Source organism: Phoxinus phoxinus (assembly GCF_949152265.1).
Source record: "Phoxinus phoxinus genome assembly, chromosome: 9".
Lineage (NCBI taxonomy): Eukaryota > Metazoa > Chordata > Actinopteri > Cypriniformes > Leuciscidae > Phoxinus > Phoxinus phoxinus.
The window spans coordinates 4,370,454-4,387,779 of record NC_136884.1 but is presented as its reverse complement, the minus strand read 5'-3'; the positions used below and the strand labels follow the sequence as shown (position 1 = coordinate 4,387,779).

General features: G+C 38.0%; 1 protein-coding gene across 1 annotated transcript in view; it reads right to left on the bottom strand.

Moving 5' to 3' along the window:
* Positions 1-5,473: 5,473 nt before the first annotated feature.
* The window catches only part of dock4b (dedicator of cytokinesis 4b), an 86,316-nt gene continuing 74,463 nt past the window's right edge, over positions 5,474-17,326 (bottom strand). The window contains exons 47-52 of the mRNA XM_079624217.1: positions 16,913-16,994; positions 15,134-15,240; positions 14,312-14,384; positions 13,198-13,293; positions 11,470-11,531; positions 5,474-8,269 (exon numbers count right to left, since the gene is read on the bottom strand). Of these exons, the coding sequence (XP_079480343.1) occupies positions 7,847-8,269; positions 11,470-11,531; positions 13,198-13,293; positions 14,312-14,384; positions 15,134-15,240; positions 16,913-16,994 (843 nt within the window). The 3' untranslated portion in view covers positions 5,474-7,846. The remainder of the gene's footprint in view (positions 8,270-11,469; positions 11,532-13,197; positions 13,294-14,311; positions 14,385-15,133; positions 15,241-16,912; positions 16,995-17,326) is intronic.

The following is a 17,326-nucleotide window of genomic DNA, read 5'->3' as shown; positions in this document are numbered from 1 at the left end:
AAAGATTCACTTTGTTTTATGTGTGCTTTCATGCACTTTCTGTTGTATGTCAGAACGATGCGCATTCAACAGTCCTTTTCCATTCACAGAGCTGAAATTATAGCAACCTAAATAGACATAGATTGTCATAAATTGCCAATTATTGGCACAGATATTGCTATTAACCAAGTCTGTAAAGCTTTGTTTGATTCTTTATAAGACATAATACTGTAACGCATCACAAACACAAAAAATAAAATATTCAACACACTTTGTAGATTGGTTAACATGTACAGTATTGGCGTTTTAAAAGGTTGGCTAAACCACTTTTCTTCTTCTTCTTCTTCTATTAGTTGTTTCTAATTCTCTAACTGCAACCAAAAATGTCAGAAAAGGTCACTGAATGATTAAAGAAGGCTTGAAACAGAAGTTGCGATAATCTTTGCTTCTCTTTTTGTGATGTATATCCGAGTGACGGCTTCTCAAATGAGAAATAAATGTGGGGCGGGTCTTGATTTTGCCCATCAGGAATTGATTAGATTTTTTTGTTTTGCTATTGGTCGATCTCATGTGAGTGACAGGTTGTCCCGCCCTCTCGCCAGTAAACGTCTTTAAAGAGAAGAGAGGTCACTGCAAGAGATGAAGATATTTTAATTAAAGATTACAAGGGCACATGAATTACAAAAATAATGATGTGCACAGATACATTTTTTATACGCAATATTCCATACAACAAAATAGAACGTTGAAAAAGAAAGAATCAAAGTTAGATGAACTAACATCACTACCAATAGAAAGAATCATTGCAGCAGATCCTAGTAAAAAAAAGATCCATTTAAACGCAGCGTGGTGTAAATATTTCAAAGAGCACAGTTGGTGGTGGTCAGCGGGAAGAGTCTCGGCAGCTGGTGCCTGGCAGGGCTCCGCCACGGAAGCTTCTTCCTCGTATAAAGACAGATGGAGAGGGTGAGTGACCCGGCACACAACTTCTAGTTAGATATTCATTATTACTAGACTGCCATTAGCAAGACCTGTGGTTATGAACTACTAGCTACACTAACTACACATACTAAATTACAAACCCAAAAAATACACACTTCACCTTTAAAGTCACCATTAAATATTTAAATTTAATTTAAAAAAAATGTAATTAATGTTCCAACATAATCTTTAATAACTTCCCTCCCTCTTGCAGCGACATCTCTTCTCTGATGATGCGTTTACTGGCGAGAGGGCGGAGCCACCTGTCACTCACATGAGATCGACCAATAGCAAACCACAACCATCTAGTCAATTCGTGATGGGCAAAATCTAGTCCCACTCTACATTTCTTCTTGTTTGAGAAGCCGTTTCTCTCAGAAATACATCACAATAGAGTCACAACTTCCATTTCCTGACCGCTATTAAAAATGGCTTCATTTGCTCTCCATTTAAATTGCAATTCTGTCTAGGATGAACGATTGAGATATTAAGAAAGTATTCATTCTTACAGGCTCATCTGAGATCGGAAGTCCTTACATTAATAATGGAAATATGCCCCAGGGCTAAATTTATACTCAACAATAACAACAACAAAAAAAGAAGGAAAAACTGCCATTTATTTTGTTCCACTGTTCCAAAACAAGAAAAAAGGAAAACTATAATCATAGCTGAAAGGCGAAGCAAAAATTGCTGCATCCTCATTTAATTCACAGTGTCTGTTATGCGAGTAATTTACTGAGAAACATAATTAAGTTTAAAACAAAAAAGGCATTGAAGAGTTTGCTCTACAGTGGTGCACACTAATGAAAGCTCTTCACAGCGAGATTGTCTCATTTGCTCTTTCGTGCCCTAGGAGGGCTGCCAATGGCAAATTGATATCAACACAAATGACATCAAGTTACAAGGCGGCATTGTCCTCGGCAGTCAGACAAACGACAGGGAGGACGGATGGAGTCGGCTCGTGTGAATACGGGATCGATCTTACGGTCACATCGGGGGAGCGAGAGAGGGATAGAGGCAGAGCAGAACGGATTGATTTAGGCTGATGTGTGCTTAATTAAGAAGAGGAATCTTCCACAGACGGGCTTGCGGGTCCTCGCCGACTGCCTGTGTAATTATAAGTCAGCTTCAGTGCTTCCACACCTCCTGTATTCAAGTGCGGGGAAAACAGAGGCAGTATTGACTCAATACAGACAAGACTATCCTCTAATTAGAGAGAGAATTCAAGAAAAGAACAATAAGGCTCAGGTACAGCCGCAGTCACAGCGGCCGGCTGGAATTTACAAGGATGAAAATCTCACGAGGATGAAGACGGAAAAAAGGCCGTTGACGTGCCATGATTCGGACCACACAACATGGGCCAACATAAGCAGAAAATCAATAAGAGTGGTGTAGGTGACTCCCTGAGGTGCTCACAAACACAGATGCTCCACACCGTGGTAATACCCACAGAGAAATGAATGAAGTCACTGTCTCTGTCGGCAGATACAACCAGAGTCACTATTATACAGCGACCTTCAGGCAGGAACACTTCAATTTGAGAAAAACATGTTTGTATTATACAGTGACTGTGCTGGGTGAAAAATTATAACGAAAATAAATGTTTTTTGTTTGTTTTTTAACAAAAAAGGACCAGGTACACCAACAACAGATCAATGTTTTGGCTCATCTGTGAACACTGCATATAATGCTGTAATACATCATTTTGTATATGTTGAAATATGGCCCACACAGGTTTAATAAGATTTTCTCACATACATTTACTTGACCTAATGTATTTTAGGAATCCTAATCACACAAATGTGTCATTTTACGCATTTTCTCACTTTTAACTCATTAACTGTAGCTTTAATCCATGTACACTAGGTAGTGTACTCTAGCTTTAGTCTGCTGTCTATTGCCTACAAACGAATTATGTACGATAAAGTGTCATATTTGTTTTTTAAAAAGCAAATCAATTCCTTACAATATAGTTAGGTGTTAGCATGTGTTGCTAAGCTAACAATACAATGCAGAAACAAAAATATTGAACACACTTCACATACTGCAAAACAATTTCAAAATATTTACCATTTACAAACTAAAGGTAATTGTGCCAGCATCTAGAATGACCATGTGCACAGTTCACTTTCAAACCAAATGATTGTCAGCAGATAGTATTAGATAGTGTGATAGTGTGTTATCCATTGTTATACAGATAGTGTGTTATCCATTGTTTGTTTGGAAATGCATACCGTGAAATCTCTGCTACATGTATGCTACAGCAGAAAGGAGAAGCGACGCTTTCAGTTGCCGTGGTTAGAGTATGATTGCAGATAACGGACCCTCTGCACTAACAGTCGGGAAGGAAAAAAAGACGGAGCTAAAGATCCTGCTGTTGAAATAACAATCAAATGCCAGCATGGCCGCGGAGGACGCGCTGTTAAGAGTCGGGGTCGCTGACAAGTGCATGCATGCCGTCGAGGTTGCATATGAGCCGCCTAAGGCGAATTGCTTCAACCTTTAGCATTCTCTACCCACAACCACCCACCACTGGCAGTGAAGTACAGATCAACACTTAGGCAGGCAAGAACGCCGACTGTTAAATAAGAGTCCACAACGAAGTAGTGATCTTTGAGGGAAGAGTTGGCATCAAAAGAATTGCCATTTTAATGCAGCTTGAGGTCAAACTGACGAGGGTCATGCAAATGTCTGCACATGCAAAACTGAAGGAAGGATGAAGAAGGCCTCTTTAAATTATTGGCATATATAATGGACCATGACTCAAGTGCCTCAATTTTACCCTTGTTATATTGTAATTCCTCAATCGATTGCACCAATGTGTCCTCACTGTGAGTGTCCACATTACAGTGGCGTTTCCACTCAGCCTGATGATGGGCAGTTCACTCAAGTGTTTCAATGTCATGGCCTGGTCAGCAGATTTCTCTCCGTCCTTTTAGTCTCCTCGGAACCCGTCAAACTGGTAGGATGCAACTGTTAGAATCACATAAAGGGCATTGGAGATGGCCTAAATCATAGTAGACTGCCTATATAGACAGCATCCAAGCTGAACGAGAATTTCTCTCGACTTGTCAGCCATCTTGGATAAATACAATGCATTCTGGGATTGTTTTTTTATTTCTGGAGAGATGCATGCTGCTTTAGATTTTGGCTAAACTGTTGCTGCTTACCATTTGGAACAAACCTTTTGTCTGTAACGTGCCTTTAACGCCTGAAACGGCTCAATAGTTATTGGAACTGAGCCCCATTCAGTACAATATAACATCATGTTCGGTGCTCAAAAGATAACGCAGGACTTTCAATTGGATTGGTGGTGCTCTAGGATGTTTACACATTTGTGTTGTATACCATGCAGTTTACGGTTTTAAAAAAATAATTTTAGATCACTGATGATCTGTGGTGTGGACGGCAGTCGAAGCATCCAAGTTCAAACACACAGTTCAAATCAAAGGTTCTCACATTGAGGAAGGTATGTGAGATACGGTTGCCTACATCAATCCTTCGTTTGATGTTCTGTGGAAAATCCCCATACGACATCTGCAAGAGTCCTCTACGAGGTCATAACACAGAAAACAACAAACCAACAGAGAGAGAGAGAGAAGGTGGGTAAAGCCGATGGGCAAATCCCAATCAGCCGAGAGCATAACAGCAGCGATACAGGAAATCAAGGGATGAAACAGGAAATCTATTATCCATAAGCTGTTTGAAATCTGTCTCTGTCGACGAACCTCAGTCCCAGATGGAAACTCTGTGTTCTTTAGAGTTTCCTGAAGCAGAAAAACACCTTGAGCTTGTGCTATGAAAAGCTCAGCCAAGGTAAGGCAACATTAAGTCCCGCCTTTCTCCTTCCCCAGCCTTTGACCTTGCCAATACATTTACAATTCCATGGGTGTTTAGCATCTAAATGAGGCACACTTTGGTGGAACAGTTTGCAAAAGTCTTGAAGGGAACATAAAAGAATGGAGCTTGGAAATTTCACTCTTGCTTGAGCCCTTCATACACGTGAAGATTTCCCTGGTCCGGAAGACTTCCCAATTACAATTACAGTTTTACCTTTCATATAAACTGTGAATTTCCTTGGAAAAATCCTTGGTTCTTCAGGTCTCAGACTGGGAACAAACTTACCATGACAGCGAGGAGTCTTCAAACATCCCACCACAGCAAGATTGCATTACGTGTGCAAATACAGGCCTTACTGAACAGAGAAAAAACACATGAATAATGCAACCGGCTCACTGCACCTGGAGGAATAACAATGAGCTTCCTACTTTTCTGCCGTTATGATCCTTATTAGAGGTCCAATTGGCTGTCATAGAGCTTAATCTGTAAAATACACATACTTTACATACATATATAAGCTCCATTTACATTTCTAGACAGCTGAAGAATATACACAACTTGGTTTGTTGGCATATCCAGCCTGTTAACCTGCACTGAATAAAGGGAAATTGGTTCCATACAGACATGAGTTAACCTTTCGAGAAAGGAACGCAATGAGCTGTTGAATCAAAATGTTTCTGGAAATGTTTATTAGACAGGAAGTCATTAGAATGTAAATGTGTTAGGTGCTTTCTCAACCTCATTTCCCCTACGCTCACAAAATACATAAATATTTGACATTTATCCTCTTAATTTGCTGTTCAAACATTCAAAGCTGTAAATTTGTTATAGCTACACTTCTTCGGTTAAAAACATGTTATGTACAATAGACAAGATATTGCATTTGGCATAATTACAACAATTTTGTTATTTAATTTACAGGTTTCTCAATAACTGATTTTTGTGAATGGCATCATCATCATCATCTGGCTTTCACAACAAATCCGAATCTCATAAAATGTGACCGTAAAAAGGAGAAAATAAAAATCATACTCAAGTTAATTTAAGAATTAATAAGAAAGAGGACATTGTACTGCGTTAGACGATCACATTTTCCACTAAAACAAAACAATAGCTGGTCTCTCCACTTCCATAGTCACTGGGATTTCATTTGCAGGGCCATACAGAATTGTAAACTTGGCAACATTTGGACAACAAATGAGATTAGCATGCAAACTGCACAAACATTTCTGCAGATTTTACACTGCTATGCACTGTGCAACTGTGTTTGGAATCTACAGAAGCATTTATGCATGTGTAATAATCATTCAAAAAGGTTGTAGATGGTCCCTCTACCTCCATTTCGAACAGGTCAATGAAACACGAGGTCAGGGAGGGTGTAGTCCAGACGTGCCAATCCAGATTCGACTGGAACGCATCAATTCAGATTAAAAGTGGCAGCCCTTATTGCCTGATGGCAGCTCGAGTCTCTGTAATGCCCTAGGTAGATCAAGTACCTTTTATATGAAGCTTTTTTTACCAGGATATAACACTTTGTCTCACTGTCTTTCAGACAGCCAGCAGCCGTACGGTAACGCAGTGCCGTAAAGTGGTCCGGTGCACCGTTGAGTCCTTACAGTGAAGTCTATTACAATGGATGTCTAACGCTCCATTTGCATCCTAATAAAGCATCTTCGAGTTCAAGACATCCATTTTCCTTACAGCCCACCTGTTCCTTTGGCACAACACTTGGCAAAACTCCGCAAAAGCATATCTCCATTTACACTGCGTGGGCATGTGCACTTGTTAGGAATTATTCGGACCACCTACACAGGTTCTAATCATTCAGACCCCAAACTCTTAAGTAACCGAAAGAAACTATCAATGCTTTAGGGCTCCGAAAAGCCCATATTGATTCGCCCACAACTGCGCTCCAATTACACAATCGGGACGGAGGTACTACTCTTGATTACTCTCACATTAATTTCACATTAGTCAATGCAAAGGTGACCGTTCATATGGTGAAAGTTTTCAGATTCGTCTAACCCATGAGAGATTTTCAGAGACTGTGGTAACTTGGTCTTACAAAAGCAGCGACCTTTCTAAAGGCCTATTCACACCAAGTGCAAACTTTTTAAACAGAGCAGTTTCTTTTTCTTCGGACTGCAAAGAAAACTGACCCGTCAATGATACAAACATTTTTTTGTTTCCAGAGCCACTTGCACAGTTTAGCACATTTAGGTAACCGGTGTAATGCTACTGGACAAAGGACTAATGACATCTTTGTAAAATGACATACTAGTTCATGAACCCTTTGTACTACAGACATAAACACAGTTTCCTTTGAAAGTCTACTAATAAAATATGTGCATATATAATAAATCTGCATAAATATAAAATCACAGGGCAGACAGAGATTTGTGCAAAAGTGTTGTTTATATCGCCTCATGCACTATATGCCAATCTATATAATTTCCCCCACACATTATGGACTTAATTTCCAAAAGGTCAGATTCACGAGGCTGTACTTTCTTTTCAAACCACTTTAGCAATGTTCTAATATTTTTCCACATATTTTCTCTCTCATTTGGTGTGAATAGGCCTTATACTCAAAGGAAAATGTAACCTTGAACATTTTGTGCTAACATTAATATAGAGGACTTCTAGCACCTTTGTCTATTTAGAAGTACAAAGTACTTTTAATTGTGCATTTGTCATCGATAAAAAGACTCTTAAGGCAAAACATGTCTTGTATCAACCACTATAAATACACATTAGCATTGATAAATCTATGAAAAATCTGAGAAAATACCATAGTACTAAGTTCTGTTTAGAGTTAATTTAGGGGCTTTTGTAATTAGACAAGTGAACTTATAATTTCGAACCTAAAAAGTGCATAAAATGCAGTCATACCCCTGCAAACCCTCTTTCACTCAATATATATTTTTATATTAAAAATATTCCACAGTCTATTTATTTTATAACTGGGAGATTAGGGAATAATCATAAACCCATAGAGGTTAAGTGTAAAAGTGCAAATGGTGGGGCTGGTGTGAGGGGCACAGCGTTAGAGCTGCGAGACTTTCCTAGGAAGGGGACGGGGTCTGGGAAACTGGTCGGGTCGGCGTGGTTCAGTATTTTGTCTTCGAATCTGGTGCGGTTTTGGCGGAATGGGTGGCGCGTCAATGCTTGGAGGGATCGACAAGCTTGGTGGAAGCGGGACTTGCCTGCGGGGGTTGTTCCGCTCATGTATGCTGTAAGGGGGCGGGGTCTTGTTCTCCCGTCGAATGAGCTCGTCCGAGCCGCTGGAGGCGGAGTTTGGGAGGGCGTGGTCAGTGGGTGTGTTCTCAGTTCCAGAGGCCTCAGATACGCTACAGCGACTGAGAGACGAGATGCCGCTGCTGTAGCTTCCAGAAAGCACCGGAGAATTTGACACCAACCCTGTAGTTTGGCACTCTGTGGGCGAAGGGGTGAACGGAGGCGCAGAGATCTACAAATACAAAACACATACAGATTAAAAGATGAAGCTTTGGGCCACAATGCAGTTAGCACAAGATAAGTTACCTCTATCTACAAGCAGGAATAAATACATTCTTAATAACAAAGCCATCAGCTACAACAGAAGCAAAAGTTCTGCCTCAAAATGACACCGGTACACTGGAAGGCCAAAGCACAATATTCTGGCTCTGGCTCTATTATTTTGAGGCAAAACTGTCTCTTTTCATTACGAAAATAATTTCTAAGCAATTAAATCCACAGCTAAGGCTTTAGCTGTTTCTAGGACTATTTCTCTGAATAAAGCATATTTAATCTGATTGCACTCTGGAGAGAACTTCAAACACAACCTTTCCGCTAAGATAATTCAGTTTTGTGCAGGTGATAATGGTGGACCTCAGGAACAGTGAGGTTGCATTACATTTACATTTTTACTGAAAAAGCTACATTTCTTTGGATGACAAAATATTGGTAGCAGGTTGGTTATTGACCAATATTAAAACTGAAAAAGTTCCCTATTTTTCTTTCAAAAACACAAAATTGTATCACTGTAAAATGCTAATATTTAACAAATCTCAAAATGAATATATATATACATACAGATGATATATATAGACAGAATTGTACAGAATTTTAATATTGCCATTTTATCAGTTAGCAGCCATGATTATAAGTAATCAGCAATTTTACTATAAATGTGTGATTCCACTGTTATCAGATTGCATATATGACCTGCAGCATAACATTTTAAATTGATGCATGTTTTATAGATTCTATACTACTACTGGATAACATAAAATAGCCTGGACCAGCATGAAAATGTGTGCTGTTTAAAGCTGGTTTTGCCAGATGAAACTGACTGTGGAATCTATATTCATGTGTGTGCCTGGTCATGCTTGTGTGTGTGATGTGTCACATGGTATAGCTTCAGGCATGATACTATTTCTGGGGCAAAGAACTGTACACAGGTGGTCACGCAGGTTAGGCTTTCGCTTTCTGACCCGCTGACTGCACTTCCTTTAGGAAATTCACCAGCACTAGTGCGGAGATCTCCTCCCATCTGAAACTCGTTCTCTGCTTTGTTCTCCTGAATAGCTTGACAGATTTCAGCATTTCCGATTTCCGAAAGGAGTAATGATTTGATTTCTATGCGGTCTTTAAATGAAAACAGAAAGAGTTTGGACTCTAGAGTTTTATAAGATGATTGGAACGCATGTGCTTTGCTGAATACTAGGTGACGAATCGATATGTGGCACGAGACGAGAATTCAAGGAAGTGGCAAGGAATGCAATTGTCAACATGATGCAATGAATGAGGCAGTGTCGAGTAGGAGTTTCTGAGAAGCCATTAGAGCGGCGCTCGGCTTTAAGGGCCGTTAATTTGAATGAATGTGCTTTTATTTAAAACCTGAATACACTCACTGCAACGTAAAAGAGAAATGGCAGAAAGGTACATTGATGACTGCAGCTCCAACCCTTTTAAAGATCTGTGACCCTTTTATACCCTACTATACCCTTTGAAAGAAAAATACTGTGGTTTCTGTTACTCTGCAATAGTGACACCTGAATTTTCAGTAAAGCTCAGTAGTAATACATTAGAAGTACAGTACAGTTGGACCGACAGCATAAGTGCAACATGTTTAATGTTTTCTTGAATGAGGAAATTCACTATTAAAAACATACAGGACGCTAAAGCTGGTCAATAAGGCATCATAAAACATGCATTATACATTCTTTAAAAAATAATCATGTAAAATATGTAGATTGGATGAGAGATACAGTAGTGGTCAAAAGTGATGCCGGTGGGGATATTTGATTTTAATCACCCTACAAGTTTAATTAAACCATTAACATACAAGGGAAATATTCTATATTTTGTAAATAGGCCTTGGTTAAGGTATTTATCTGAATATTATTTGGCAATATAAAGGCAAACTACAGCTACAGATTTTATTTTACGATACAAAAATAAAATAAAATGCAGAGAATAACAAAAAATCAGATATTGATTACAACATAATCAGTAATTAAATGTGGCATGTTTCATTGCATTATCACAAATAAAACATTTGACTCCATGGCACAACTACACAATATGCTTACAAAATCTTTAAAACCTTATTTATTTTTGTATATTATTTGAATAAAGGGTGAAGATGTCAATTTACCTAGGCTGGACATCACTTTTGACCTCTACTGTACTTAAGTTAGGGAAGTAAAGAAAATTAGGGGGGGGGGGAAATATAGAGTAATTTTAGTAATTTAGTAATAAATAAAGTAATTTTAGAGGTTCTTATTTTCAGTTAAAATGTCACTGTTAAATTAATGGTTTATGTTGCTTCAAAAAAGCCTACGTGAGAAAATCTCAAAAAATATATAGTGCATTTTTAAAATTTTTGCCCATCCTATAAACAATACATGGTATAATTGTTCGGTATTGTACATAAGCACAGTGCTGGACCCATAAATAATGATCCAGGGAGATAAAACGGGCGAAATGCAAAAGTTTGGGGTCAGTAAGATTTATTTTTGTTTTTTGAAAGAAGTCTCTTATGCTCACTAAGGCAGCATTTATTTGGTAAAACAGTGTAAAAACAGTATATTGTGAAGTATTACAATTTAATATATCTGTTTTTAGTGTCACATCCTTATAAAAACATTCCAATATACTGATTTGGAGCTTGAAAAGTTTCAACATTATGATAAAACAGTATTTTTTCAGGATTCTTTGATGAATAGAAAGTTCAGAAGAACATTATTTGAAAAAATAAATGTTTTGTAACAATAAATTGATCAGAAAAGACATTTATAATGTGTACTTGCTGAATGAAGTACTGTAATTCATTACTGACCCCAAACTTTTGAATGGCAGTGTAAATATCGTGTTGCTTCCCACTGTTGTTACCAGAGTTATCTGATAAACACAATCTTGCAGTAAAATGATTGCGCCACCATTGAGAAGAAAGAGTTTGAGATCGATTAGTGGATTCTGCACCGGATCACTGCCAACCGAACGGTTCAGGACTGGAGCGAACACTCACAAACAGTGTCTCTCTGTCTAATCATGGGCCCAGTTGGATTGACTAGAGCCTGACCCAGTTTAGACATCCTGGATTGAGTCCCGAGACACTACAGTAAACACTGTACATCAAAGGTCACTTCACAAAACACCCTAGACAACAAGAAAAGGTCATACCTTCTGAGGCGAGCGTGATGTCATCACAGGGGACTGTGATCGTGTAGTCTTGGCAGGAGATCCTATTAAAGGACACAAAAAGTCAATCTACTTCACTTGATACAGGAGCTTGGGACAGTAAACATGGTCATGGCTGTCTATTAATCAGGGAAGCGCTTTGCCAAGGTCGTCGGCTAATGCAAAACAGTTTAACCATTCGGTACCAGTTCTTTTCCAGGACCCTCAATTACAGTCCACTGATGTCCACACTTAAAAGGGTCGTCTCATTCATTTTTATTATGCAATTTGTTCTCTGAGGTACACTTACAATGTTAGAGGAGTTTGGAGTGCCAAAAAGAGTCATTTAATTGAATTTATACTAGTTACTTCATACTACCAACAACAATAATAATTTATTAGGTTGCATTAAAACAATTTAATAAATTATAAAATAATAAAATAAATATTATATATATATATATATATATATATATATATATATATTGTTAATATTTTTTTAGCTATTTTGATATCTATTTTGTAGTATATCTATTTTGTAAATACAAAAATAGTAAATATTAGTAAATATAGCTCTAAAATATAGTAAGCATACTAGTTATAAGTTATATGTTTTATATTAAACTTCATAAAATGTAGAAGAATAAAATAAATATATTAGGGGTGGGGAAAAAAATCGATTCTTAGATGCATCGCGATGCGGACGTGGACGATTCTGAATCGATTCACAAATGCCAAAAATCGATTTTCAAAAAAAAAAAAAAAAAAAAAAAAAAAAAAAAATAATAATTTTTTTTTTTAAATCGATAATAACGTAATATTGACGGAACACAAAAGACTGAACTCTGAAGCGTGGAAACAATATTGTCAAAGCTTCCACCCGGCTCGGAAAGGGCAAAGCGCATTACACAATCAATCGCAACTTTTATTGCCAAGGATTTGCGTCCAGTCGTTGAGAACCAGGGCTTTCGCGCTATGTTGCACACTTTGGAGCCGAGATACAACGTCCCATCTCGGAGATATTTTACAGACACAGCGATCCCCACACTCTACAACAAGACCAAAACCGAAGTCATGGAATCACTGAAGAAAGCGGGTAGGATAGCTGTAACATGTGATGCGTGGACATCCGTATTTTATGTTAATAGAGATTCAGAATATGTTGAAGTTTGTTATAATTTGTTATTGTTGTGATTTTTACTGTAGTGAATTTACTGTTGTGAAATGGAAAATCAATAATCGAGAATCGAGAATCGTTAATAATCGAAAATCGACTGTAATCGAATCGGGACTTCAATAATCGTAATCGAATCGAATCGGGAAATCAGACAGATTAACCACCTCTAGAACTAATAAAATAAAATAAAAAATGATCGTAAGATAATGCAGAAAAAAGAAAGCAGAGCATCATCTAAAAGGTAATGAAGCAGCAATGGTGCAGATTGAGCTTTAAAGACACGTCATGCAGTTTAAAGAAAGAGATGCAGCGAGAAAGCTCATCAAGAATGATTATAGAGAAAAGAGTGTGTGAGAAGGATCCCGCTGTTGCTTTTCTCATTATCCAATGATGCGTCCGACCGGCAGCCCTCATGATACAGGGTGATGTAGGAAATAAGATGAGCAAGAAACCAGGAGACTTTAGAGCAGAAGAGTGGAAGATCTGAGAGTTAAAAGGCTCTGGAAACATTATGTCAGTCTATAGGATCGGGCGAAGCAGATTTCTTTCTTTACCTGTGTATGCTGGTCTAGGAGGAACAGGGGGGCCCTTTCCATTAAAATCAGAGAGCGGCATGTCTAGACTCCAGCTACTAGGTGCAGGCTTCACCACTTTCACACACAAAACATGCATTTCAGGAATATTCAGTCAACTCAACTCAAAATACAATGCCCAGTAGTGTTGTATTACTGACAATAGGAAATAGCAAATGGCTATTCAGGGTTTGGCGGGACTAGGGTGTAAAAGCATGGACACTGTCCCACTACAACTTCAGGACATATGTCAACTGAGGAAAGAAAACTGTGTTTCTTCTATCTTTAACAGCTATTTTTAATATCTTATACAGAACAAAATATCCAAATATTCAATATCCCAAACTTTTTTTCCCTCTAAAATTAAACAAATTTAAAGGGATAGTTTACCCAAAAATGACCTTACACAACCTCATGTTGTTCCAAACCTGTATGAGTTTCTTTCTTCTGTTGAACACAAAAGAAGATATTTTGAAGAATGTCGGTAATCAGACAGTTGACGGTATAGCCATTGACTTCCATAGTATTATTTTTCCTATGAAAGTCAATGGCTAGCATTTGATTAAACATGCTCTTTAAAATATCTTCTTTTGTGTTCAACAGAAGAAAGAAACTCAGTTTGGAACAACATGAGGTTGTGTAAATGATGACATTTTTGGGTAACTTATCCCTTTAATATTGCAATAGCTCACTGGGCATTTTTTGGGATGATCAAATCCTCTCAAATGAAGCAGTAACACCAAAAACACCATGTATATATCATTTCTGGAAATAAATCACAGAAAGGAAAAACTAAAAAGTTGCCAATGTCTTTGCAAGTCAATGTACCCACTGCCAGTTAACCGTAGATTTAAATAACTTGGGTGAACAGATGATGAAACCTCCTCAACATCTCGCTGTCAATCAGAATAAGCATAAGTCTGTTTGTGAAGCTCTTTGGTGGTCCAGACACAGCTGTCACAACACACAGGAGCGGTGAGCTGTCGGTTAGCATCAGATCTGGCGCGCTGACCGCGAGACCCCCGTCCTTTCAGACCACCTTCTTCACAGCAGGACGACAGACTGAAGATTCATACGCTCACATGCACATGCTCACCTTTGTCGGGGGTAGAGATGTTGGGGTCACTGCGAGGCAAGGAGGCATCGCCCGCTGGGTGTGGGACCGGCCTCTGTGAAAGACATTCACATCACATCAGTGCGGTTGACATTTCTCAATGGGAAATGTTCAGTGATTACTGGAGGTAACTGCTACAGGCTATTTGTTTACAATGAAAATATCCATTTCATTGCTTTGTCTTGTTTCTATTTTACATAAATTATTATTTTATATATATATATATATATTGCAATCATCATTTTCCACTTTATTCACAGCTGAAAATAGACTCAAGCTGGTTTTAAACTTGAGCATTTGGATAGTGTGATGACAAGAACGGAAATTTACAGAACAGTAAAATAAAATGTGATTAAATGGTTAAATATGATTAAATATATAAACTAAACACAAACTTATATAGGTGGCGTTACAATAAAACAGAGATATGTTTATATTAGACATTAACGTTCATATTAGATACGATTGTTAAAAGCTTCTTACCCAGTATATGCATCATTTATGATGATTTTACAACGATTTTACGAAATTAGTATGCAATTTATCTCCCTATTAAAATGTACTGATATGAGTAAGAGAAATGAGTCTTCTGCATAGATACTTTACCTCACGTTTATTGACAAATAATATTCCTGAGACACATAAAAAAAAAACAGTTTCATCTAGTCGTTTTTCAAGATGTGGTAAACGCAAATCCTACAATGAGGAAGGCTATGAGAAATAAACCCACCAATACACATCAACCGAAGACTGTTTGGCATCTGAGGAATATTAAAAACACTGATACTATAATCATCTTCGTACCTGTGTGGGATCCAGGGGGTTTGGATATATGGCGCTGCAGGGTCTCTCTTTCGGCGAGAGGCAGTTCTCTCGGGAATGCTTTTGTTTATCTGACAACTGTGGAGAACCTGTGAAGGGTGAGGTGGTGTAAGCAAGGGTGTGATTTCAGTAACAAACCAATATGAATGCTCAAATATGTGCCCCCACACACACATAAAAAAAGACATAGATCTTGCTCTCATTTCTTTGCTAACCAGCCAGCACATGCAATAAAGGCTCCTCCTCGTCTCTCCCTCCTGCTAGGGCGAGAATTGTGCTGTTGGGGTGACAGACGGCTATTTCGCGGGAAGAGATGGACTACCAGGCCTGAACCTGCACAGAACACTAACATCCTCCTCCAGCACAGGACAGAAGGCCACGGCTCCCTTATGATAGCTATCATCAGTCTAGAGTTCTTCAAGCAGCATTTTATGCCTATGTAATTCTACAGGAGCGTCTCCTGTCTGCCGCTGCTTTATGGGGGTCTCTATGCAAGGCAAGAAGGGCTGCCAAGGGGAGACTATAAGATTACATAAATGTCTCCATACATATTCCCTTTTTTATGACCTGTGTCCGCAAGTAAACACATGCTGGATGGAGGGAGATAAGTGGTCGAGGAAGAGCGGAGAAGAGAGGGGAGAGTTCTGCAATATATCAGGACACCAGCTTTCTGTATCCCACAGAAAAACAACATTAAATGGGCCATAAACTTCACTTCTGTAGCATTTTATTTTTTAACTCAGAAATCTGTTTATTATGGAGGCCTGTTTCTGAACCAGAGTAAAAAAATTATAAAAGGTAATTGTAAGAAAATGCTTAAAATAAGAGAGTCAAAGTTGCAATTACAGCAAAGAATAACAATCATAATTTACCAGGATTGAACATACCAGGAAATAAACATACCATAAATAACAAAACCAGGAAATATGAAGACTTGAGAAATATAATTACAAAAAAAATAGCTAGAAATAAAGAATCAAACACAAGAAATGAAGTTGCAGAAAACCAGAAAAATAGATGCAATTAAAAGAAATAGTCCAAATTGTGTTTTAAAGTCACAAATCCAATGTCGCAATGACTCCGTTATGAACATGTACATGTACAAGTACATCTAGTTAATTATTATTACTCAGTACTTTCATGTATAATGTAAAACTGTAAGACAGACGCCTTAAAATAAAGTGTAACCAAAATTAGTCCAAAATCTAAGAAGTCGAAAATGAGAAATAAAGTTTAAATTTTGATATGAAGTTGCAAATATGAAGCACACTGAAATATGAAGACTCAATTATGAGAAATATACTTACAATTATGAGTCCAAATTGTAATATAATGTTACAAAAGGGAGAAATGTTGCATTGTGAAATATAAAGTCTCAAATACTAGAAATAGTCACAATTATGATAAATAAAGTCCAAATAAAGTCCAAAGCTTCACATTGTGAAATAGAATGTCTCAAATATGAGAAATAATCACAATTGCCTTTATTTTCTGGTGGAAAACAGCTTCCGTAACTTATACATTTTTACTTAAGGCATCTTGCATCAGAATTTTTGTTTTAAATTTACCCTTTCTAACCCTGTCAAAAAATGCTTCATATAAGTATAAAAATAAAGAAAATGATTGGTCAGCGCACTGCAGGCACACAGTGCGTTGTACATATTTTAACACGTGTTATTGTGTTATTGTGCCGAATCAAACCTCAGCAGCTTTGCTGTGTGAACACTGCAGTATGTCTGAGAGCGGACAGACTCTTCTCACCTCTGGCACTGGACGGAGCCGAGCTGGTCACGTTGGGAGAGGCCGAGTGATTGGAACTGAGACTTGAGGTAGACGGACTTGGCTGAAAAGAGAACAAAACGTGAGAAACATAAGAAAGAGCTCACAGTTTTCTATACGGTACTTTGTTGCTGGTCTATAATATTAACGGGTTGTAAAATAATAATTCGGTCTGGGATAAAAGAAAAAAGTTAAATGATCTGTCCATCCAGTCTATAATTCAACTACAAATCCGATTCTCACAGTGAGAGAAAAGACAGAGCGAGACAGGAAGGATTAAGTGGGGATGTGAGAGAGACAGATGAAAACAGAAAGAGGGCAATTAGGAAAGAAAAAGAAGCAAGGAAAAAGAGGGAGATTAGGAGGAAATATGAAAGACAGCGAGAGAGAATAGAG